Below are 27,013 nucleotides of genomic sequence, written 5' to 3' on the forward strand. Positions count from 1 at the left end.
ACACGTGTAGAGGTAACTTAGGATGAGCCCCAGCAAAGTGTAAAATCTTGCTGTTCTTGGCTCTTAAATAAATTACAGACAATATTAATAAATATTTTGCAGATGATATAGTTATCTACAATAAAGTACTGTCTGAAAAAATCTGCAGAAATTTTCAGCTGGATCTTTATCAAAGTTCAAAATGATGCAAATACAGACAATTTCCTTCAGATGTTCATCAACGTAAAATTCTGCACTTCACAACACAAAAAACATAGTACCCTGCAATTAAAATACCAAGGAGCCCCACTTGGAATCAAGTAACTCATATGAACACCTGAGTATAACAAAGTAGGGATATGATATTAGACAATAACATGGGCTGAGTCATAGGTGAAGCAGGTGGCAGACTTAGATTCACTGGTCATATATTAGGGGAAAATGCAAATCAATCTACAAAGATTGCTGTTGAAATGCTTGTGTTATTCATCCTAGAATTTTGCCAAAGTGTTTAGGGCACAGTCCAGATAGGACTGATTGTGAATATTCAAAATACATGAATAATAGCAGCATGTATGGTCACAGGTTTGTTTGATGAATGAGAAAGTGTCACAGATTCTGAAAATACTGAACTGGCAGACACTAACATAGACACAAACTATCCCATGAAAGCCCAATTACAAAATTTCAAAGCCAACTTTAAGTGATGAATCCATACCTATGTATACCTACACATTATGCTCCTGTGGAGATCAGGAAGCCAAGTTTAGTTTAATCACAGCCCACACAAACACATTTAACCTGTGATTCTTCCTGCGATCCATATGTAAATATAACAGGAAGAAGCCGTGTTAACTAGTACCATGAGAAGTACCTTCTGCCATGCCCTTCACAGTGGTTTGTAGAGTATGAATGTATAGTAGACACCCAGAGTTTATACTAACAGAGGACCAGCTGTGCTGTACAGCCCACACATTGGGAACCACAACATCAACTGGTCTGTACCCAGCAATTACTGGCTGAGGGACCATGATTATGAAGCAGTAGGATGATTACTCAACTTTCCTGGGTTGCTAGTGCAGTATCTTTTCTGGTATATAGATTCCCAATCAATATCAGGAACTGCGAGTTACATAAATGATATTAAACAATGTGGTGTTACATATCACCCTGGAGGAGTGGTGCGTAGCCCAAAGCATCCTTACCAATGAATTAAACTCGTCAACAAAGAAGTTTTACCTCCATTTACCTTCTGCTTGTGCATAAATGGACATGCAACGTTCTTTCTCAGCACATGTGAATACAGAACTATATATTTATACTAGACAAATCAAGTGAGTTGGAGGCACAATAGATACCAACTCCTGTAATAGGTGCAGTGACCCTGTCTATAGTAAAATATTACATTACAAATCACTCAGAGCACAGTGAATTTTTGCCATAATTTCTTTAGTACATTTCAAGAAACTATACCTTTAAAAACAAATGAACTATAATAAATAGTGTGTATATTTCACAATATTAACTGATGCAGATGTCTTAAAGTTTCTTAGCATTATCAGATTTATTAGCCAGTATATCTATTGGCTCAGTGATATTTTCCACTACTAACAAATTTTATTTTACAAAAGAAAGAACAATGGGATAGAAGACTTCAAGTAAAGACTCAAAAATAATTTCCACAGATTGCGTAATTTTGAGTATTGGCAAAATAAAAAAGGAAAGTTATGCCTTATGGGAAAGTATTCAATAGGCTGCTAATGTAGTATAATCCATTACTTCATTGTTGTCAATTTTATTGCATGGTGGATGGCTATATTAAGTGTTCCGCTGTTGGAACAGAGAGGCGAGCTGTTTAACAGTTATGACAGACCACATGTTACAGCTGCAAAATACAAACCTGAGTTCTTTACAGATGAATGGAAAAGCTGGTAGAAGCCAACCTCAGGGAAGATCAGTTTGGACTCTGTAGAAATGTTGGAACATGTGAGGCAATACAACTTATCTTAGAAGATAGATCAAGGAAATGCCAACCTACATTCCTAGCATTTGTAGACTTAGAGAAAACTTATTGCAATGTTGACTGAAATACTCTCTTTCAAATTCTGAAGGAGGCAGGGGTCAAATACAGGGAGTGCAAGGCTATTTACAATTTGTACAGAAAGCAGATGACAGTTATAAGAGTTGATGGGCATGAAAGGGAAGCAGTGGTTGGGAATGGAGTGAGGCAGGGCTGTAGCCTATCCACAATGTTATTCAATCTGTATATTGAGCAAGCAGTGAAGGAAACAAAAGAAAAATTTGGAGTAGGAATTAAAACCCATGGAGAAGAAATAAAAACTTTGAGGTTTGCTGAGGACATTGTAATTGTGACAGAGACAGCAAAGGACCTGGAAGAGCAGTTTAACAGAATGGACAGTGTCTTGAAAGGAGGATATAAAATGAACATCAACACAAGCAAAATGAGGATAATGGAATGTAATCAAATTAAACCTGGTGATGCTGAGGGAATTAGATTAGGAAATGAGACACTTTAAGTAATAGATGAGTTCTGTTATTTGGGAAGCAAAATAACTGATGGTGGTCAAAGTAGAGAGGATATAAAATGTAGACTGGCAATGGCAAGGAAAGCGTTTCTGAAGAAGAGAAATTTGTTATCAAGTATAAATTTAAGTGTGAGGACATCATTTCTGAAAGTATTTGTATGGAGTTTAGCCATGTATGGAAGTGAAACATGGATGATAAATAGTTTAGACAAGAGAAGACATGATGCTACAGAAGACTGCTGAAGACTAGATGGGTAGATCACATAACTAATGAGGAGGTATTGAACCCAAATGAGAAGAGAAATTTGTGGCACAACCTGACTAGAAGAAAGGATCGGTTGGTTGGACTTGTTCTGTGGCATCAAGGGATCACCAACTTTGTATTGGAGGGGAGTGTGGAGGGTAAAAATCAGAGGGAGACCAAGAGATGAGTACATTAAGCTGATTCAGAAGGATGTAGGTTGCAGTAGGTACTGGGAGATGATGAAGCTTGCACAGGATAGAGTCGCATGGAGAGCTGCATCACACCAACCTCTGGACTGAAGACTACAACAATGACAGACCACATTTGACCAGACCACCACACCTACTGATAACAATGGTGAGAGGGACTCGCAACATGCTGATCACAAATCCCGCACTCCTAAATTGGACCTCATATTTCCTTGTAATCAGCCTTCATACTGTCAGAAGATGCCTAAGGTCTAATCCTTCAATGGTATTTACATCTATTTTCTGTGTACATCATATTGACTATGCTACTTAATTATGTGTGATGAAATTTATTCTTAGCAAAGCTATAGCTTAAATATAATGAATTTATAATGTGAAGTTACTGAATTCTTAGTGCTGCAAGTGATACTGTACTGCTCTGTTTTTGAGAATTTTTCTCCAGTACAGGATGCCATCATGAGAAGTAATTCTTTCTTAATGCTAGAAAACAAAGCCTTTGCATGGCATTAACTATTACACATGTCATATCAGACTTTTCAATTAAAGAGGCTATGTGATGATTGGAACTACAATTTAAAAATGTACCACTACCCTCTGAAGGCCAACTGTAATGCAGGCACAATCTGGTGACTATTTGAACAGGGATAATTTGTACAATTCAGAAGGAAATAGTAGAAGGTGAAGTCTAAGATGTTGGATGATATGATTTTCAATGTTACATAATACACAGCCTTTACTCAAATGGTTTCTGAAAAAACTAGAGGTGAAAATGACACTTTATCCAGCATACCTTCATAAATTACAGGCATTAAATTATGTCTACAATTCTAACACTCATTGCAAGGTTATTCGGATAAGATAATATTTTTAGGATAGTGCTGAAGTTCAGTGAAGTGCACTGCTTGTTCTTTTAGTACCTGTAGGTTACTTTCTAGATTCAAATAAAAAGAGAATTCCCATTGGCAAAGATCCCTTACATTAAAGGTAATTTTGAATTAACTCCTGAAATTACAGTGACATGTTGCAGACAAAATAATAGCATTTTAATAGACTGTCTTCCTTCCTCAACTTTCATGGCAAAGATCCCCAATTACTTTTGATACAAGTGAAATACTGTTGTACTGTATAGGTGTGATTTACATTAACTTATTTCACATGAGAAATTAAGCTTACCTTGTAGTCTACGGCTGAAGATCTCTACTATTCTGAAACAAAAAAAATAATAATAGTGAACAGTCCATCACTCTGAATATTCCTGTGATGTTTCTTGTAACTCAAGCTTTTGTTCAATAATATATTATCTGTACTTACCTAGCAAGTTTGCTAAGTCCAAGAATTTTCTTTGTGGGAAGATAACCAATGGACACTTTGCCATAGAATGGCACCAAATGATGTTCACACATTGAGAACATCTCTATATCCTTCACTACAACCATTTCATCATGATCTTCATCAAACACTGCATTATTTAGGACCTCTGTGGAACAAAAAAGTACTAGTATTGGAGAGGGTTTTTGACTGCAGTAAATAAAGCTCAGTTCATGAGTTTGATAAATATAGCAAAATAACATCAGAATTTGTTACCATTGTTCTATGCTACCTATGTAATGAAAGTAATGTGTCAAATATCAGTAGATCTGAGAATTGTGTCTCAAGTCTTAAGAAGATTAGTGGAACTTTTAGATGAGTAAATGATCAAACAATATTAATCAGTTAGAGCTGGTTGTGCTTCATGTCAACATTGTTTGCTGTGTTCAGTTCCCTTTGCCTTTTACTTTGAGGTTATTGGTATGTTAAGTAGTTTATGAAACTAGATCTCGACATTTGTAGTGACAGAAGAATTAATCAATAAATGGTTCTTTTGCTAGAGTTTTGAATGTATTTGCGGAAAGGTGTGCAGTATACTGCTGCAGCCATTTTCAAAAAGCTATCACTCGAATTCAAACATCTTAGCAGTAATCCATGCGTTTTCAAATCTAAACTGAATAGTTTCTTAGTGGCTCACTCCTATTCTGTTGAGGACTTCCTTGAAAAATTAAGCTGATCCTTGTTGTATTGTTGATTGTGTTTGCTTAAACTTTTAGATAGACACGTTTCAAGTTAGTGAACATTTTATTTTTCTGTGTTATTACTTATATGTTGTAATTTCATGTATTGACATGTTCCACAATCTTGGAATTGTGCTCCTCACTTTGGTCCTAAGGAATAAAAAATAATAAATAAATAGCCCATGCTGAGACATTCCTTTGTGTGCACATGCATATGTCAGCAGTAATGTATATTATCATGCTAATTGATTTGAGGTAGCGTCATTTCAAGCTCATGGCAGGATTTAGAGCAGCACTGTCACATCCTACCTAGGGTTTGATTTCAGATGTTTTAAGGAGCAAGAAATCAGACAGTTTTTAGTTAACTTTATGATCATATACCTATTGTGGAACTGATGAAAGCTGAAGCACATGGCAAGGACAGTCGTCCTAAAAAAAACTATCCGATGCTGTGGAATAAAAGGAACAAACTTTTTCTGTTCCAAGTGCAGAGATGGAGAAAGTTGATAATTTAAGTGGTTTTGACAAAGGGCATATTGTAAGCACTGCGAAAAACTATCATTAAAACAGTGATACTTGATGTCTAGGCAGTGCTGTAGTCATCTATTGAAAACGGTTGGGTAATTGATATCAGTGTCAGATGAGATGGTGCTGAATGTCTATGACCATTCAGAGAATACAGAAGTTGCACGGTGGTTAACACTGCAAACTGAAACAGATGACATACTGTGGTACATCTTATTGTGGGGAATAACGAAGCATGGAGTGTTCTTCAGAACACTGTCATTGTTAACTGTACTCTATAAAATAAAGGACTGGTGTGTGTGCTGTTGTTGATTCATTGGTTTTATCACTTACGAGTTTGTGGTTATGTGCAATAAATGGCATGGAAGTGGAAAAGAGTTGCCTTCAGGTAAATCACACATATTACATCGAGGCAGTAATGAAATGACAGTACTATGCTGCCAAAGATATTCATGTGGGTCTGCTGGGAAAAGGTGGCACATTCGATGTTATAGTTGTGTCAAATTCTGATGAACTGCATCACCGCTTAATAATGAATGTCTCCCAAGACACTATGGCAGCAATGTTTTACATTTTTTCATTTCACAAGAATAATTCTTTTTACAGATGGCCATGAGTGAAGGTCGACTTGCTTATGAAAGTGGTGCAGAAAACTGAGAAGGTGGCACTAAGTTTTCTAAGGATTCTGCGTAATACAGTTTATGAGAGAGACTGAACACTGCACAACTGCATAAAATCCAATCTGGTAAAACTGAAGACACTCAGTGTACAGAGAGAGAGTGCAATGATCAGGCACATGGTAGCTAGCTGTATGGAAAATTAACAGCAAAACTTCAAAGAATGTACAGTACGGTATGTCCCAAAAACCTACTGCCCCACGAATCAGATACTAGGGCAAAATGTATGTGTAAGAGGTTTTTCGTCATACCGCATCCATACCGACTGCAGAGAAAAAAATTAGACTCCTAAGTGTACGCACAGACACACACATGCAGTTTTTCTTCTGGAGCAAACAGAATGGGAAGAAACACCAAGAATGTCAAGTACCGGTATTCTTTTTTTGCAATGTATTTTATATTAATTATGCATCACCATTCGGTTCAAATGGTTCACTTGCAAATATTCTGCATATAATTATTCATGATCGCAACATACTTAAATTACAGGAAGCGCGACCCTGAATCAGGTGCTCTTCCATTGTCGGAGAGGAAGTCACTGTTACTGCCTGTCCTCCTCCTCCTCCTCCCCCCCCCCCCCCCCCCCCCCTCCCTTCCACTTCAAAAACCTTTCCTTCACTCTTACTTTGAATGGTTACACACGCCTAGGATTTTAGTTATAGTAACTTAAAACTTGCAATTTTCTGTAATGGTATACGTATGAGTACTGGTAACAATTTTACATCACTGTAGGCTAACTTCAAAGTAAGTAAAGTGCAGAGAAAAAACGTTTTAAAGGAATTCGTCCGAAAATTTGGAAAGTGCATGGGCTATCAAACTGATAGGACCAACAAACACTCATCTCCTAACACCTTCAGAAATTACACGATATAAATTGGAGTATGTACTCGCTATTACTTGTATTTCACCGAGATCGAACACGGGTATATAAACTACGGCAACGCATTTTCTTAAAGTCGTTTCCACCCTAAATTCAGGAAAGACAGCATGGTTTTCATCAGACCTCTCAAATTTGTTGTTGGCAACCCGTATGGTCACAGCCTGGGAAAGATACCATTGCCCGGTCGGAATTTTTTATGCTGCCGGTCCGAATGAGAGCCAAATCTGGCAAGCGGCTGACCCTAACTAGACTTCGCTACATTTCCGAGAACCTTCAGTTGCATGCTACTTTATTCTTCGAAACTCTGGTGAAAATTTTCGAAATTATTATACTTAAACCAGACAAAATTAATTGGACTGCATTGAAAATAACATTGTTAGCTCCCAAGCTATACACATATATTTGCGTAAGTATATCTGGCGTAGCATGAAACGGCTGGGAAGCATTAGAAAAAATCCCCAGTATACGAGAAACACTGTATATTTGTATCTAATGTCATAACAAGGGAGAAGAGAAAAATTAAATTTTTGATCACTGTATTTCAAATTCCTAGTCACCATGGTCAAAGACTTACGAGTAGGCCTACCTACCAAAGCGGTTGGTATTAAGTTCCCACAGTAAATTTAATTTCGGTAACATGCCGAAATGTGTAGGCATTTTCCCCTCACGCGCACAACGCATGTACAGGTAGGTAATACCTTCATATCTTACTCCTTACAGTGGTTTGTGGAATACAAATAGAGCTGTAGATAGTTTCTCACAGGTGCATTGTAGGAATATCGACGTCCGCACTATGCGCGGAACGAGCACCATTTAAGTGCGTCATCATCATCGGGGTTACTGTAACCGGATCCTTGCAAGTTTCTTTTAGAGATTGCATTAGCCGCGGCCGGTACGACTACAGTAGCGGGAAATGTTATCCCTCCCGATCTTGCTACGCGGTAAGCTGCAAAGCTTACATCATCATCATAGTGAAAGCCGCTCTGGACCGCGCCTATGAAAGTAGTATTGTAAGCCCTAATTTCTATTTCGCAAAGAGTACACGATAATTACTCTGAAAAAACACACACATAGATGAACTTGAGAGGTTTCAAATATCACACGAAAAACACTTTCATGCTGCTGTTAAAAAAAATACATTTTGGATGACCTAATTTCGGGCTAGCTATTTGCCAGAGTTCCTGTTGCAGAGATGCACTTCACGCATTCTGGTGTTAGCACACTGAAATAAAAGTTGTGTGTCCATCGAAGAAATTAAATAGTGAATTAAAAAAGAAAAAACACTAGTGTACAATATATGTTCTCACTAATACACCAAGTAACACGTTGCTGAAATACAGTATAATTATAGGTTTAATGTAACATTTCTCACTATATGTAGTGCCCATTTCGGTGCTGTGTTGTGAGGAGCTTCGTGTCTGAATTTTATTCCTACACTTGTCATTTGTAGTATACTTACAACACAGGAGCTCTAGTGTACACCAAAAACCCACAGTATAGTAAGTAAAAATACTAATTTTTTTAAGGCCGACATTACTCGTAGTGAATGTTTGAAAGATACCCATAAAATGCTGAGAAATATTTTAAATATAGCGAAAATACTGAAACTTTTTAATTTGCAGCGACAGGAAACTAAAATGTAGTAGAACAATGTGAGACCTTAACTTTTCCCGGCGAACTGAATGTTCAAATAACTTACGGGTTTGCTGCCGGGTGACGACGTTGACCACCGCGGTGGCAGCAAACCCGTAAGTTATTTGTAGTAGAACTGTTATATAAATGGTGGGTATGGAAAGACATACTGCCAAATACTAAAAGCTTTCACTGACAACTATTTAGAACAGATAATTCAAAAACCAAGTCATGACGGATATATTTTAGATCTAATGGCAGCAAATAGACCTGTTCGATGTCCATCTTCAACCTGATACTGAATCAGTGACCTTTTAGGGGGCAGTACCAACATTTATTACCAGAAGGTCAAGGGAACAAATGGAGATCTCGGTACATATTTGGAAAACTACATGAAGAGGTAGTAGTATCATGTTTCAGCAAGGCACTATAAATATTTATCTCTGAGCAGGAATATGTAGATGAACTGTGACTCGAACTTAGAACAATAGTTTATCCAGCACTGGGTAGATATATGCCTAGCAGAATAGTTCATAGTGATGTTCCGTCATATGTGGTCTCCAAAGAAATTTCCAAAGGAAACAATATGTGGAAATCAAATACGACTATGGAGATATGACAGAAAGCATCTGGCTGCCAAGAGGAAACTATGTAAAGTCTTCAACGACTACAGTAGCAAAATATTATAGTAATATGTTTGACAGAAAAACTGGTTACATGTAAAGGCTGTTTGTAGAAAAAAGTATTTAAACAGTCATGGATAACAGAGAACCGAAATTAAAGCTAATCAAGAAAAAGCAGAAATCTTTAATTCAGTTTCGAAATGCTGCTTTGCAAAGGCAGGTCCGTGAGTTCTGCGCCAGTTAAATTATGGCACCACTTCAAACTTCTCAGATTTTTGCAGACAATGCAGCTGTATAAAATGGAGTACTACCTGAGAACGCCGGCACAGAGGTCCATGCCTCAACTCAATACCGTATGGAAGTACTATTTAGATTGATAACTTGCTTATTTTCTGCATCCGTTGTCTATCTTCTATACATACAGTATATAAACCGAATTCCCCCACTGTAGTTTGCCTCTGTATTTTCAGACTAATCCAAGGAACTACTATAGAGATTTTCATATTGTTTTCACTAATAGAGTGATGAAGGATTAAGTGTATATTTTTAAATATTTCGCGCCAACTGGCTGAACTGTAAGTCACTGAAGTCCCCAGTCACTGTGAGGACGATGCTATTCACATCTAGTGGTGAATGGCAGAAATCCTTGGAATTACATATGACCACCTGACTGCAGCGATACGCCAGCACGATCTACCGCTAGCAAGACTTACCGCTGACTTCTCAAACGACCTGCAGTTCAAAACTCATCAGATGTTAAGCTGTTAAGAATATATATCGTGGTATACAGAATGTTTAAGAGATGTGAAGGGAAATTAGGGAGAAGGCCACAAAAATGTAGCTCGCGTCTTACTGGCGCTGGTGTCGGCCTTCCAGCAATCTGCCGTCCGAAGCTCGCGCAGAACTCTCTTGCGCTTGGGCAGACTGCCCCGGAGCCATCACTTGTCACTCTAGACGCCAATTAAATATGAAACAGCTGACACTCCTGCCTCCTAGTAATTTTTCTGGCATGGGCTACTTAACTGTTTAAGTTATATGGAAATGACACAGTAAAAACACCTAACGTTGCATTCTTAATCTTAACTCCACACAGTAGCCCATAAACTGTATTACCAGTACGACAGGAAAGTCGACTGGTCATATAAGAAACTTGCTTCCTGTGAGGGGCCATATGAGGTTGCTAGTATGTTCATGAAAGTGAAACTTTGCGCTTCGGAAATTTGATATAACGTTACTATAATATCAATGAGTCACAGTTGGACTCAGCTGACTCGTGCAAATACAGTAACAGTTTGTAGGAATATGAGGTTGAACGATGATTGTGTCCATCATAGGCGAAGCGCGAGACAAAGCGGTTTCGCGCGAGTCGCGGCTCTACATGGAGTGTCAGATGGCCGCATTTACCTGTGGAGATTCCGGGGGCAACGAGTCTTGCCAGGTTTGGTTCGTCATAGCTAAATAAGCCCTGCACATTTTGTAGTAAACTGGGATGTCATTACGTAATCTACTCCAATTAATTCTGTTTACATAACCATCAACTTTGAGAAAATGCTTTACATTTCTGACGTGTGAATATCATTGGCTGTGCCATATCGTCTTTGTCTCTACGATGTTTCCGTTCAGCAAGCACGAGACTGCATGGTGCCTATTCTGCTCTAGCTCGCTACCGTTCTATAATGTTGTCCTGGCCACACTTTTTCCGGATGCCTTGACCACTGAAAACATATTACGAGTTGCTGAGTGACTGACTGTCACGCCCCTCGGCAGCCACTATGATTGATTAACTCTGGCATAGATTTAAATCAGCATGTAATGACGTATCCGCTTCTGTATTACAATCTCAGTTCGACTCTGAGGTAAGACGAGGTAGGAACATTGTTGCTACCAGAGTTGGCAGCTCTGCGTACTGAATTTCGTACCTGTTACACTCGAAATTACCTACAAATTTAATTTTCTATTGTATCTACTATAATGCGTATGCACAAGAAGTGAAAATTTCGTTATTGGTTATCTTTCCTGATGCTGGACTATTAATGGCTAATACTGTGTCTATGCGCCTGCACGCTTCATAGACTGTGCTTCCAACGTTAGCACAGAAAATTTAATGTATTAAGTTATTGTATTGCTCCTTGAGAAATGTCAGAACGGCACCGCTTACAGTAGACCCCCTATTTCTGATAAGGGAGGGATGGTCGGGGAGAGGGGGGAGGGGGGAGAAGCTGACACGTGGGTCACCAATTTTGATTAAGTTTTGCAAGGACGTTCTATATTGAAAGTAAAGAGATGCGTGTTTCGGCTTTTTGTTAGACACTCCACGGTTTTTGAAAAAAATCAAGGTCAAAGTTAATGACGGAAAACCGTATTTTCGATGATATAAATCAAAAGATAGTCTAAAACAAGTATTTTATTTTATAACTTATGGCCCAACGATAATAATATTGCAGTTATTAACGTTTTTGTGTTTTCTTGCTGTAGCTTGGGAACTTATTCTGCGTGTGTAGAAGAGCGAGGTTGGCATGGATAAACTACTGGTCCGGCTTGATCATGGAGTTTTTCCATTCCATATTTTTTCGCTGTATTTGATATTATTTTGATAACCGGAATACTTTTCTCTGCATTTTTTTGCAGTAAAACATCGGGAGGCTGAAGTATGTATAACGTCTTGACAGTTATTTTCATCGTGATACATAGTACAAAAATACACCTGAAGTATATTACTGCATAATCTTAACTGATCGTCTATTCGCGAGCGTTCTCACCATCAGTGGTGTGAAAATTATCGTAGAAACAGGGCAAGCAAATATTTCTCGCACAATGCGCAATACACGAACGCAGTCTCGTTGTATTGATGTGTTTCCTGGTGCACCTTCTGATTCACGTTAGTAGATGCCAACTTGGATACATACCAAACGTATATAAGCATATCTTTAAAGACAGGCGTGGACAACTGGTTATGGATCAATACACGAATTTTGAAAGCATTCGCCCATCGTTTAATTCTGTGCTCTGCTGTGGGATCGCATGACTTTGAAGCCGTGCGACGAAATTCTTTACCTTGAGGAAAAAGCAAATGTCACACGGCTGACAAAGAGAGGTACATTTCAGTGGTATCTATTTGGCGATACAGGTCGATTGAGAATCATTATCGCCATGAAAATGGCTATCAGAAATTATATATACTCTTTTGATTAATAATCTCTCCTCCCAATGTTTCTTCAAAAAAGGCAAAGAAATGTATTCCCATTGCAGAATGTAATCAAATACACCGAAGAACTATCGAATGAAAAAAGGCATGAACAAGACTCGAACACGAACCATCAGTTTAGTCATCTTCAATGAAGTGAAGAAGTCGTGGAATACATCCCAATATCGTGTCGGAGCTCCTTTTGCCGGCGCAGTGCAGCTACTCGATGTGGCATGGACTCCAGTCGTTGGAAGTCCCTTGTGGAAATATTTAGCTCTGCTGGCTTTACAGCCCTTCATAACTGCTAAGTGTGTGTTACTAGTGCAGAATTTTGTGCACGAAATGACCTCTCGATTATGTCCGATTAATTTTCAATGGAATTTATGTCGGGCGATCTAGGTAACCAAACCATTCGATCTAATTGTCCAGAATGTTCTTCAAACCAGTCACTAACAATTTTGGCATGGTGAATGGTGCATGGCCAGCCTAAAAATTTCCATCATTTGGGAATGTAAAGTCCACGAAAGGTTGCAAATCATCTCAAGGTAGCTGAACATAACCAATGACCCAGTCCATTTTATGTAGAGCGCCCACACCGTTATGGAGCCACCGAAAGATGGAAGCGTGCCTTTTTGGCAACTTGGGGCCATTTCCAATCAATGATCGGTTCGGTTGGACCAGTGGACCTAGCCCATTCTATTTAAACACGGCTCACATCATTATTGAGCCACCACTTGCTCACACAGTGCTTTGTTGTCAACTGGAGTCCACGGCTTCGTGGGGTCTGCAACACACTAAAATTACCATCAGCTCTTACCAACTGAAATCGGGACCACGCCACGGTTTTACAGTCGCCTCGAGTCCGCCGGATATGGTTACGAGCCAGGGAGAGGCGCTGCAGGGATCTCGCGCTGTTAGCAAAGGCACTCATCTGTTGTCTGTTGCCATAGCCTATTACCGACAAATTTCGCCGCATTGTACTAACGGATACGTTGGCAGTACATCCCACATGGATTTTAGTGGTTTTTCAAGCAGTGCTGCTTGTCTGTTAGCACTGACAACACTATGCAAACGCCACTGCTCTCGGTCGTTAAGTGACGGTCGTCGATTACTGAGTTACTTACGGTGAGAGGGAATTTGGTATTCTCTGTCCACTATTGACACTGCGGATCTCTGAATTCCTTAACAGATTCAGAGATGTAATGTCCCTTCCGTCTAGCTCCAACTACCATTCCATGTTCAAAGTCTGTCAATTTCCATCGTGCGACCATAACCATGTCGAAAGCCTTTACATATGAATCACCTGAATACAAATGACAGCTTCGGCGATTCCCCACCCTTTTATACACGACACTACCGCCATCTGTATATGTGCATATCGCTATTCCATGGCTTGTCTCCTCAGTGTACAGCCTTTATCACTCAATAGCCAGCCTTTTTCTGCTACACGCTTAAAATGACATTTACCCAAGCTCCCGCTTGAAAACTGATACGTTAATAACCAACAATATTACCTTTGGACCCCATATTGTATAACAAAACATTTGTTTTTAGACTATCTTTCGATGTACAGCACTGAAAACATTTTCCGGCATCAGATTTGACGTCTATTTTCTCAAAACCCTGGGAGTGTGTAGCAAAAAATCGAAACACGTGTCTATAGAATGTCCTTGCGAAACTTTTATCAGAATCGGTGATTCCCATGTCACAAACTCTCCTCTTGAGTAAGAAGCGCGAGAACATTCATCTAGCGGCAGAGTTCTTTGACCCCATTCCTTGACGTGAGCCTGAGGAGAAATGGGCGGCTGTTGTGGACGGGGGAGTGGGAAGAGCCATCGGGGCGACACGCGCCGCCACTCAGCTGAGCGATGGCCGGCAGAGCCGCCCCGGCCGGCGGAGGGCACGCGCGCTCCATACGTCATCTGCCGCACAGTAGGTCGCGCTTAAGTTTAACACCCCGGCGACGGCTAGCTCGCCAGACATTCGGTCGGTCAAGGATGCAGAAGGAAACAGGCTGCGCCCGCGCTTACGGAAATATCCTACTCGTGGTATCAAATTGCAAACAACGTTGAAACTTACGCTTCTATTAAGTAACTAAAAGTTTCTTCATGTGTCACAGGTTCAGGCCTAAGCGCTCGATCATGCCATTGCCATGTCGCTTCCAGCATCGCCATACTAACATCTTAAATTTTATGGTGGTTTGTCTATTTACATATTTTTGTATACTTCAATTTAGATCACTTGAGCTCATAATTACATCTTACAATTACATTTTATCAAGGCTTTTACTGTCTAATCTGTTCACTCATTTTGCCTTGTTGCCTATTACGGCACATATTTTTACAGCTTCGAGGTTCAGGTTTATTTTTCTCACATTCGTTCAGTCGTTTGCCTCTTAGCCATCTTCCCATATTACTATCGCTTTTTATAATGTAGATCGCTCAGTCTAACCATTTTCGTTTCTTATTTCGCTGCACATGCTACTACTCACATCTTGCATTTTTGGTAATTTTTCTATATTTTATTTTATGTCACTCTAGCCCATAATGTATCCTGCATGTGACGACTTAGTGGTGTATGTTATCGTGAATTTTTGTCATTACTTTTATTCCTTGTTCATTCATTTTGCCTATGTACCATTGTCTTGTTGACTAAAAAGATCGCATATTATTACATGTTTTAGAGTTATTTAGCCTAATTGCATACCACAGCATGTTTTTACTCTATTGTGTTTTTAAATGAAGTATTATTCAGTCCATATTTTCGATATCTTCGCTGATGACGTCGGTGTAGTTGCTTATATACCGCACGCGCAGCACCACAACTCCAGACCTCCCGCGTTGCGCTCCACCCAGCGGTGACTGGTGTTCATACTCTGCAGCTGCCCGGTAGCTGACAGTGTGAGTATACTGTTTGCTCTGTTTGTTTCCTTTCTACCACCTGCCCAGACTACATTTTTAGGTCAGTTTATTAGGCCCTCTCCTTTTTACAGTTCCACCAAGATGTAGTGATTTGGAACGCTTGCACTGATTGGCCTGACCGCATGTAATGTGTCACCAGATACAGTAAGGAGCCGCCTTGTGTCTGAAGTCTGCTCTTCTGGTTATTACAGATATGTATGTTACAGTTTCATACACCTAAAGATGGGATTTTAAAATCTCGAAACCGATCGTGGTTTGAATAAATAATTAGTGGAACTGAATCGAAACACACTAAATCGATTACCATACTCAAGCGAACTTCATCCATCATTAATATTCCGTCCCATCGTGCGAGACGCATACGCGGCCGTGTCGGTAATCGATGCAGTCTTATCGATGTGCGGCAGACGATACTTATTTCTCGAGGCTGGGCTCAACAGATCTACTCTGATACGTTTAATGATAAATCCCGATTGATCTTCTGCACTGTTACGCTATTACGTCAGTGTGAATGAAGTTATCCAGCCTTCCTTTGAACCGAGAGACAATATTAACACACTTACGCTAGAGATCAGAAATGGAGCTACTACGAGTCCGATTTTGAGTGTCGTACGCGTTAGAAACCAAGGGGAAGCTGTTACGTCAGTGTTGTACAGGCTTGCTTCCTGCTCCGCTGCAGTTCCACTAGTTTACTGTGTCAGGACGATGGCGCTGCGACGGTTTGAGAGAGGTGTAATGTTATCCTTAACGTCCGTTTACACAGTTTATGTGAGCACTGGAGACGTCGACGAGATTCTCCGCCACTCTAGATTTGCACGTGGTGGCCAAAATTGGAACAATTGTTTTTCCAGTTTACATCGGTTTCACAACGCATTAGAATATCTAGAGTGTCTGTGCCGTACGATAATTACAGCACACACACTGGGCCTCCGTGCGTAGCTGCATTCTAATTATAAGCACCCGGTACTTACGATCTCGTGCACATTATCTTTTCTACGCTCGTTCAGTCCACTTGTACCACACAAGACTCCAGTGACGAGCTTTCAGTTAAATGCCAGCGGCGCAGACTGGCGAATCTGTTAGAGCACACAGACGGCGAGTCCGGAGATGACGTCACAGGACCCGGTGGAGAGGGCAGAGGGAGTATGAAAATCTTATTCCCGATCTTTACCCTACACCCCAAATCGAAGCCCCACTTTCAGAAAAACTCCGAGATTCGAGGGACTGAAAAAATGTAAACTGCGAACAATTTATGCACCGCCTCCAGCTAACTTCCACCAAATTCTGCCAATAAGCACAAGAAGGCACAAACCTTATGTTTCAATTGTTCTCGGGAACAAATATAATTTGACTTCAATTACACCTCGTCAACTCCTCTTCGTTCACTGACCACCACCTCCAAGTTTCGCGATCTGATAAGACCAATGCTTACGTCCACGCTCACTAAATCTAACAACTCTTCTCCAGAATTTCACACAGAAAACTTACTTATCAATTCTTTTAAACTTCTCGTATTTCAAAACTAATTTGGTTTGTCACTAAGTATCACTGACTACAGAATCTAGCGTACACTTCGAAACAGTGTCTGCGCGCACCTCAAGAGCTGTCGATCGACTCCTTTCAGTTTCGCCGCCTGTACGCAGTTCCACGAACTATTTTCGTTGTTTAGACGTTTCAAAGAATCTGTTTCAGAAACAAATTGCAGGCATTTTCTTTTTCCATTTCCTGCTCCCACTAATCGCACACTTCAGCAAACGGCTGCTTATTGTCTAGACTTTCAGAATGTTATTTGCAAAAGATGCTGGAAGACCCCGAGAAAATCACTCGCCCTGGGTCAACATCTTAAGCCCTCACCTCTAGCCATTAGAATAGATTACCAGAATACCTACCCATAATGTGGAATGAAGGTACAGATATAGTCAGTATAAGCAGATTATATAGTGAGGAGACAAAAAATATGAGATCGTGACATGCACATGTACAGAGGCGGTAGCATCTAGTACACAAGGTACAAAAGGGCATTGCATTGGCGGAGCTATCATTTGTACTCAGGTGATTCATGTGAAGAGGTTTCCGACGTATGGCCGCACGACGGAAATTAACAGACTTCGAACACGGAATGGTATTTGGCACTAGACGCATGAGCATTTCCCTTCGGAAACTGTTAAGCAATTCTATAGTTCGAGATCCACTGTGACAAGTGTGTGTCGAGAATACCAGATTTCAGGCATTACTTCGCACCATGGACAACGCAGTGGCCGACGGCTTTCACTTAATGAGCGACAGCAGCGGCGTTTGCGTATTTGTCAGTGCTACTAGAGAAGCAACACTGCAAGATATAACCACAAAAATCGATGTGGGACATACGACGAACGTATCAGTCAGGACAGTGCCTCGAAATTTGGCGTTAATGGGTTCTGGCAGCAGACGATCGACGAGACTGCCTTTGGTAATAGCACGACATCGCCTGCAGCACATCCCCTGGTTCGTTGACCATATCGGTTGGACCCTAGACGACCAGGAAACCGTGGCCTGATGAGTCCGGTTTTAGTTGGCGAAAGCTGCCTGTAAGGCTCCAGTGTGGTATAGACTCCACGACACCATGGACTCAAGTTGTCAACAAAGCACTGTGCGAGTAGGTCGTGGCTCCATAATACTGTGGGCTGTGTTTGCATGGAATGGATTATTTCCTCTGGTCCAAAAGAAACTATCATTGATTGGAAACTGCTATTTTCGGATACTTTGAAACCATTTGGAGCTATTCATGGGCTCATGTTCCCAGATAACAACGGAATTTTTATAGATGGCCACGTGCCATATCACCGGGCCACTGTTGTTCTCGAGTAACTGAAAATCATTATGGACAATTTGAGCGAATGATTTGGCCACCAAGGTCGCCCGACGTGAATCCATCGAACATTTATGGGACATAATCGAGTGGTCAGCTCGTGCTCAAAATTCTGCACCAGCAACACTCGCGTTTACAGACGGCTGTGGTGGTAGCATGGCTCAATATTTCTGCAGCCGACTTCCAACGACTGGAGTCCATGTCACGTCGAAATGCTGCTTCATCTCATTATATGTTGGTATATGATATAAAAATCTAGCTAAAGGTAGCGAGGATGCTCATGAGATATTCTTGGGGTGTCATTTTGTCATGGCAAGTTATAACTACTGCAGAAAAGACAGGCTACGATTCTTAAGGTAGAAGTTACATTTACTAAAGCCTATGAATGAAGAGCAGTGTGTGTATACGTGTATATTACATCGCATCTGCCAGACATCAAGCTTCCTGACAACGAAGTTCGAACTAATTCTTCCGCTTTGCATGGCTCGAGAGGTGAGGAAGACCATTGTGGAAGAGTATCAACTGGCCCTGCTGAACAGGACGTGCATGCAGGTGCAGCCGGTATCTTACGTTACAAAATAATTTAGAAAAAAACTGGGAAAATCAGATGGAAATTTCAAGTCTCCGTTTGGGTAATACAAGTCAGTCTCAATCCCTTGCCACCTGGCCCGGTGCTGCGAAAAAAAAAAAAGCAACGTATAGTTTTTCCACTACAGTAGCGGCGTATCTGAAGCAAAGTAACCATACGTGACAGTCAGTAGTAATGATGAAACGCGTCAAAGGCCGACGTCATTTAATATTTTTTAAACCAGTCCCATAAATCTGGATAGAAAACTGGAAATCACCTTCAAGATAAAACATTTTCTCGGGAACGTAAGTTTATTAATTAGATGTCATGGTCACCTCTTGAGCACAGCAAAATGGAGGAATTCGTTGGAAGTTCAATGTCAGAGGGCTTTATGTCTGGCAGATGCACTATTTTTGTATACACACAATTCTCATCATTAATACGCTTTAGGAAATGTAATTTTTATCATAAGATTCGTAGCAATTGAGCTTTTATTCTATGCGGAAGCTATAATGTGCCATTGCAAATAACGCCCCAATAAGGAGAAATGAGTATTCTGAAGTATGCTGGATTAAGTTTTGTATCATATGCCAACAAATAATTTGTTTATACTCATATCTGTACCTTCATCCCAACTACTGTAAATAAGGTCTTATAGTTACATTGTTTTAATCGTATGGCTTTACTTACTTAATTCGAGAAAATTTCTAGACTGGATGCCGTTATCCCGGCAGTTCTCGTTGCTTTAAGTAGCTTTCGCAGATCAAGATGAACCAAAGATTTTCTTTCTGATAACTGGAGTTGTTTGTTTACATCTACATGACTACATTCTCTCGTATCTGAACACTGCACTGGTTTCGACAAATTTCAACCAGGAAATTTCTTCCTTTACAAATCCCAGTATTTGAAAACCCGTGCCTCAGTTTTGAATTAAGAAGAGCCAATAGACTAGCTTTAACGGACAATGTGACAACTAGGCAGTGTCATTTACCCTCTATACCTTATCTACTGTCCACTCCTTTATATTTTATTTTTATGACCTGTCACTCAAATATCTACAAGCCAACTGTTTACTTTTAAAACAAAGTCTTCATTTTAAAGATTTCATTTAGAGTATTGACTTCAGCCAGAAATTTGATCTAATTCTGAAATTATGTACAAGTAGCAAAATCGAGGCAATGAAGACAATACTGATGCCAAAGCTCAAAGCTCAGAAGTAATTTAATGGGAAGTGAAAGAAAATGGATCGGGCCAATACGTAGGTCAGATCAGACCGGTGAGGGGGAAGGGGGGAGGGGGGGAACGAGGGGTTTCTCCTAAGGCTTATTTTTTGCGAGAGAAACAACACCCGCATCCAAAAACCCCTCCCCCATCCCCCCCAACCCACAGACCAGATTGAGGGCGAAGATGATAGAATAAAGAAGATCCTATAGCTAGGAGATGGATAAAACTGGCAAGCTAAAAACGTAATAGATGTTAGTTGGACTAACAATGATAAAAGAAGGTCAAAGCAGTAATCAGTCAGCAGGTGAGTGGGACTGGGCAAGATCTCCCCAGATCAACATGCGACGAGGTCGCACCGCCTACGTTGGGCCAGATACTTTAACCCCCACTGTTCAGCATCCTGTCACTCCTGTCGTAATCTGCCCACGCGATCTGTCTTTCACCACATTTTCCGTAGACAGTGTCACGTCTCTCTCCTCCCCCCTCCCCCCCCCCCCCCCCCTCTCCTCATCGCCAATAAATTTGAAAGACCTTAACAACAATCCGTCGGAGTTGCCCATAATGGAATTTCCCGTGGTTGGACTGCGAGACACTGGAGAGCACTACATTGAACTGGGGTGTGGTTGTATCTAGGCACGTGACCACCCACTGTTCAGCATCCTGTCACTCCTGTCGTAATCTGCCCACGCGATCTGTCTTTCACCACATTTTCCGTAGACAGTGTCACGTCTCTCTCCTCCCCCCTCCCCCCCCCCCCCCCCTCTCCTCATCGCCAATAAATTTGAAAGACCTTAACAACAATCCGTCGGAGTTGCCCATAATGGAATTTCCCGTGGTTGGACTGCGAGACACTGGAGAGCACTACATTGAACTGGGGTGTGGTTGTATCTAGGCACGTGACCAACGTTTAGCTATAGCAGTGGCCGTGTCTACTGTTCGCTTTGTTAAGTCACACACTGTTTTAGTATAAAATATTTCTTGTGAACTAAGAAACCCTATTTGAGCTTCGAAAAAGTCACGAACTACTGATCCAGTGGGTCGCTGACAATGGAATCGAGAAAGGAGAGGAGAGGAAGGTTAAGGTAAAGGTAAAAGAACAGTGATAAGTTGGGTTGAGGGGGGCGCTCGACATCACGGTAAAAGACAGACAAAGAAATACTATACATACACCTAGCTTAATGATCACGCACTATCTCATCATAAGTATCCCGACATCCCCATGTAATGTGGAATATATCACTAGACGTCACGAGAGATGGATCCGCCAGTATAAAGAGAGACTGCGAACCATGTGTTCTCAGTAAAGAAGTAATAACAGCAGAATGGGTCCATCAGCAGGGTCCGTGGACTTCGAACGTGGCCTAGTCATTGGATGTCACCTGAGTAACGAGTCTATCAGTGATATTTCAACCCTCTTAAAGCTGTCCTAGTCAACTGTTGGCGATGCGACAGACGTGGAAACGAGAAGAAATATCCACAGCTAAACCAAGAGTAAAAAGACCTCATGAATTGAGAACAGGGACAGTGACATTGTAGAGAGTTGTAAAAATCTCATGAACTCAGCAGCAGCAATTACTCGTGAGTTATAAAGTGCTACGAGCTGTCCAGTTAGCACAATGAGAAGGGAGGGGGTCCAATGGTCGAGCATTATCTCATAAGCCACCCATCTCTGTAGTTAATGCTACGTGACGCTTGAAGTGGTGTCAGCAGCTACATCACTGGACAGTGAGTAACAGTGATTTGGAGTGATGAGTCACACTATACCCTATGGCAATGCGATGGAAGAGTGCGTCCGGTGAATGCCTAGAAATCGTTACCTGCCATCACGTGTAGTACCAAGAGTGAAGCAGAGAGAAGTTGGCGGTGATGTCTGGGTGTGATTCTTGTGACTAGTGTGTGCTCCCGTTATCGCACTTCAGAAAACGCTAAATGCGGAACTGTATGAACACATTTTATAACTTTGTGTACTGCGTACAATAGAGGAACAGTTACGAGACGACTGATTGTGTCAGTATACCAATGCGTCCAGTCTTAAGTGTCATCTGTGAGGCAGTGGAAGGTGGATGGCAACATACCTGAAACGGAATGGCCTGTCAAGAGTCCCCAACTGAACCCAATGGAACACCTGTAGGATAAGTTAGAACGTCGACTACTCTTCAGACCCCAGTGCCGAAAGTAACGAGTTTTCCTGGTTTCGGCTCTTCAGGAAGAACGGACTGTCATTCCACTATAGAGATTAAGACACCTCGTTTAAAGTATCTCTAGCAGAGTTCAGCCCGTCAAAGGCGAAGGATGGACACACCCAATATTAGTGTCCACTAATAGACATCCTGATACCTTTGATTAGATAATGTAGGAACTCAACTTTCTGAGATGTTATTAAACAGAAATCCTTGTGCTTCATCTTACACCATCGGCGAACGGAATAGGAATTTGAGAATTTTCGTGTGCTCTGCCGCACACCTTATGACGTGACTTTTCAGTCCCTTTATTTTTGCAACGTAGGAAACCAGTCTACAACGCAACTGTGCCTGAAATCAGACGGGTCTGCCCCCAGATTTAAACAGGCGGCTGCCGCCAGTACGAAGCGAGGCGTAGCTCAGGCCGACTTCACACAGTTAACGCCCGGCGCTAGCTGCTGCCAGCTTTTGTGCGACAGCAGCAGGTTGCGAGGTGGCGCGGGAAATTACTCCACCATTAGCCGGCCTGGACCTCTCCGAGAGGCGGCAATTTTGTTAAGAGTCGCTCCGAAGTCTGTGGCGAGGGCCTTACCGTCCTTCCTCTTTCCCCCCGCCCCCCCAAAAGGGTCCACCATCGATCTGGCAGCTCCGCCTGACAGCCGGGAGTCCGCTCCGAGCCACAAAGAGGGCCCGCTTGTCCTCACACTGAGTACCTACTCTCGTCTGCACTCACAGCCCCAAGTACCACACTCTCAAAATGGGACTCGTTCATTTGGTAGAGTCTTAACTTAGATTCTCTTCAACAGTCTTTCAAATAGTACATCCCACAATTTTCTTCCTATGCAGCGTCGCTGTAGCAACGCGTGGAAATAGCAGGTCTTTAGGAAAGGAAGGAAACGCCTTCATTTGGCAAGACACGAAGACAGCTTTAGAGAGGTAATGTCTGAGGAGATAATACGAAGGACGAATCCATCCGACGTAAACATCAGACCGAAGAAATACTTCGTACTCCTTCGGTGCTGCAGTCATCCATCACAATATGTTCACTTTACGATCCAAAAATGGGTCTGAGCACTATGGGACTTAACTTCTACGGTCAGCAGTCACCTGGAACTTAGAACTACTTAAACCTAACTAACCTAAGGACTCACACACATCCATGCGCGAGGCAGGATTCGAACCTGCGACCGTAGCTGTCGCGCGGTTCCAGACTGTAGCGCCTAGAACCGCTCGGCCACCCCGGCCGGTCAAGACTTTACGATTCCCTGAATCAAATTTGTGGATTTTTGTAAAATAAGCCAGTGTAAGGGGTATTTCAAAACAATCTGATTTCGAAGAAATATCTTCCACGCGAATGAAGGTACGAGGGCTATTCGGAAAGCAATGTCCGATCGGTCGCGAAATGGAAACCACAGTCAAAATCAAAAATGTTTTATTTGCAACAGCTTGCTACTGTCACTGTGGGTAAACGTTTAAGTACTTTTTTAACGCAATGTTTCTAATTGAAAAACCTCAATATACACTGAGAAGAGTGCTAGTTTTGATGTTACGTGACGTTAGCCTCAACTTTTGTCACAAAAGATTACGGAATGAACGAATTTAGGTACTTTTGTAGCATTGTACTCTTGACAATCATTCCCTATCGCAGGTTTTTCAGAATTTCAAAAATTGTTTGTTGTAGCTTTGAAGATCAGAGATGCATATCAGTCTTTTGGAAGTCTGTTTAGAGCGCGCACTCTTGTTCTACATCTGTAGAAGCAAATCCGTTCTTTTCTACGGAAGTCACAAAGTAAATCTCTCCTGGTCTGAAGAAGAGGCCCACACCTGTACGCAGCTGATTACACGAAGCTGCTTAACTAGTGTTTTAGAACAATCTGCGTTAAAAAATAACATGAAGTTGCACAAAAACTTTTCAAATTGTCTTAAAATGTTTGTGCATTTTAAATTCTGTAATAATTAGTTACTGCAATAATTTACTTGTATTTAGTACTGCTTTTAATGGACTCCAATGATATAAGACCTAAGTTTATTGACTGTGTACAGTCTGGATATGACCATGAAATGGGGGCAATGAACGACGTCATAAGCATTGACTGGAAATTTTAATCGAAACTGTAGTAATGCTACAGACTAGTATCGTAGAATGGGCTAGTCGGCGAACGACTCTAACTAGGCGACGGAGACTGCACGCAGACCTTATTGCACGGAACAGCCGTTACAGTTACATAATGTGGATGAATGTTTTCCCACTAGAGGGGAAACTGCCGCAGCAGCGCACACCCCGCCCACGTGAAGGCAGCATCGAGAGTCGCCGGCGGGCGTCGCTCAGTTCCCTCACTCAGACCCGACCAACCTGTTGCAGAAGGTAGCCATGGCAACAAATTTCCAGCTGGCGCTATCGATTGCGTGAGCTGTCAGCAAGAATCAGGGCGGTGGCGAGACGGCTGAGATGCCAGCAGGGGAACCATTTCCAGCAATTTGATGGTAGTGACGCTAGAGGCCCCTGCTTTGACAGAGCACGCTTTCGTGCGACCGTCTACATCGACACGGTCCTATCACACGTCATTTATATAGAAAAGGCACATGTGACGATGATGCCGGAGGCCTCGAAATGGATAATGACGAAACAGTAGCGTTAGGCAAAGCTTCTTTCCCATAAGAGTGACTCTTAGTTTCTTTTCAATTTCTAAATTTGGTCAACTATGGACTGCAAAAACTTTATTCTTCTTGGCTTTCTTTCCCATCTCTTCATTCTTTCGCTCTTTTCTCTCCTCTTAGATAATGATCCGTTTGGGTCTTCTGTTTGGTGGTTTCTCTTTAAATTATTTCATACTGTTAACTCTGCTTCTGTACTCTCTTCTATTGTGGACCATCTGTGACGTAATTCCAACTTCCGCTGCATCCCACTTCACCTCATCTACTCATTTAGAGATGGCGTTTCACCCCGAGGTGTAGTTCAAGATATTTTTGGTCAGTCCGCATTAATCCATCCTTAATAGGTGTCAGTAGGACTTCAACCTCCGCTTCCTCATTTTGCCCGTGGTCTTTTCATTGTACTTTTAAATTTCATCGTTCTCTCTCATCTTCCAAACCCCATCAGCAATCTTCTGTGGTCCATGTATTTTCTCCAGAATCTGCCTTTCGAGTTCATGATGCTCCCTTTTTTAATTTAAGAGACAGAAACGTACAATTCTTCAGGTTATACTACCGGTTTATAGTGCCTGATTTTGGCCTTGTAGGATAAGGTCCGTTTATTGTACTTTTTGTTATCTTGCAGGTCAGGTCTAGTTTTCTGGCTCTTCCTTTGTTTGCCTCCTTATCCAACACGCTGGCTGGATCCATTCCCCAGGTATTTAAACTTCTGCCCTCTTAATCTTTCCATGATTTATTTCCATATATATCTCACTTAGGTGCCTGTACTCCATTTCTACTTTATAATATTTATAATTTAGAAATTATTTACCTTCTGTTAAGTTTGCTAGACCAAAGTGTACGGTTTAAATTGTTCCTTCGTACTCAATTTCTTATAGTTCTTCCTTATTAGACGAATGACAGCCGAAAGAAGCGATTAATACACAACAGGATAGTGCAGTTGAAACGCAGGTTAATGCAGAGCAAGGCTTCACAGCCTAAGTGCTCCACGAGCAGATGATGTGCGCAGGCCTATGAACAACGAGTACAGTACCCCCTCCATCGTCACGGGTAACAGCATGGAAAACCGCGTGTGAACGAGGAAATCGATCCTCAAGGGAAATGAATGGGGAAATATAGAATGTCTATATTCCCTCTCGCGCTGCAGATCAGCGCGAAATGAGTACAGGAAGCTTTTTCACTTTCCCAATTCAGCTGCGCTACGAATTTTAATTTTTTTCCGAACATGACTGGCGCTCCGTATATCGACGAAAACTATTGAAGTCCAATACAAACCTATATTTCCTACATTTGCTTCAACGCTGCTAATAACTTCGAATCCAGCTTAGTAGCTGCGAACTTTACACTTTCATAAAGCGCTAAACAATATGCAACAAACTCTTTACAAGGATTTGCAAGCTGTGTCAAAGTCGTCTGCAATAATCTGTGTAGGATGTATGATCGTCACACTTGGTAAGACCACAACGCAAATTCTTCTCCCTGAAGTAGACATAAATGTTCAGTTGAAACAACCAATTATTGTTTTATTAAATCACCATCCGTTAAAGAGAGCAAGAACTTTGGTAAAAGTGGTGCAATTTGTAGCTCACTCAAACGGCACACTATTTTCACTCCATCTTCAGAGAAATTCCTTCTACGCTTTGAAATCTCCCTGGAAGTTCAGGTCCTTCACATTTTCCGTATCCGTTTTCTTTGACGCGGTAACAGATGTGGTGCCTTTGTAAATTGAAGTTCCTGAACGTATATTTTTTGTGTTAAACGGTAAGAGTTATCGCACTTCGGATTGAAGCGCGGAGACAATGTCACACAGTGCCGATTTGTCATTGCTTATTAGATGGCACTGCTGTCAAAAATAAACCTCCCCTATTTCATGATTTCCCTTCTCCAGGTGGTGTGAGCTCGTTTCCCTGACTACCAGCCACGCCGCTACTGCTTGCTCGCGGTTATGAGCGTGATCAAGTGCGAGTGCTCAAGCTCAAAATCAACGAGCTGTTAAGCCCTGATACACAGCAAGCCCGTTTTCTTAAACTAACAATGTTGCTAAGACTTTTCGTCTTCTAACAAAATTTAATG

The 27,013-nt window shown here is 41.4% G+C and overlaps 1 protein-coding gene across 1 annotated transcript in view; it reads right to left on the reverse strand.

The window, feature by feature from the left end:
• Window positions 1-27,013, reverse strand: part of LOC126481348 (GTP cyclohydrolase 1) — a 96,963-nt gene that overhangs the window by 10,119 nt on the left and 59,831 nt on the right. The window contains exons 3-4 of the mRNA XM_050105043.1: window positions 4,290-4,455; window positions 4,152-4,183 (exon numbers count right to left, since the gene is read on the reverse strand). Of these exons, the coding sequence (XP_049961000.1) occupies window positions 4,152-4,183; window positions 4,290-4,455 (198 nt within the window). The remainder of the gene's footprint in view (window positions 1-4,151; window positions 4,184-4,289; window positions 4,456-27,013) is intronic.

The sequence above is a fragment of the Schistocerca serialis genome, chromosome 5 (genome assembly GCF_023864345.2).
Source record: "Schistocerca serialis cubense isolate TAMUIC-IGC-003099 chromosome 5, iqSchSeri2.2, whole genome shotgun sequence".
Classification (NCBI taxonomy): domain Eukaryota; kingdom Metazoa; phylum Arthropoda; class Insecta; order Orthoptera; family Acrididae; genus Schistocerca; species Schistocerca serialis.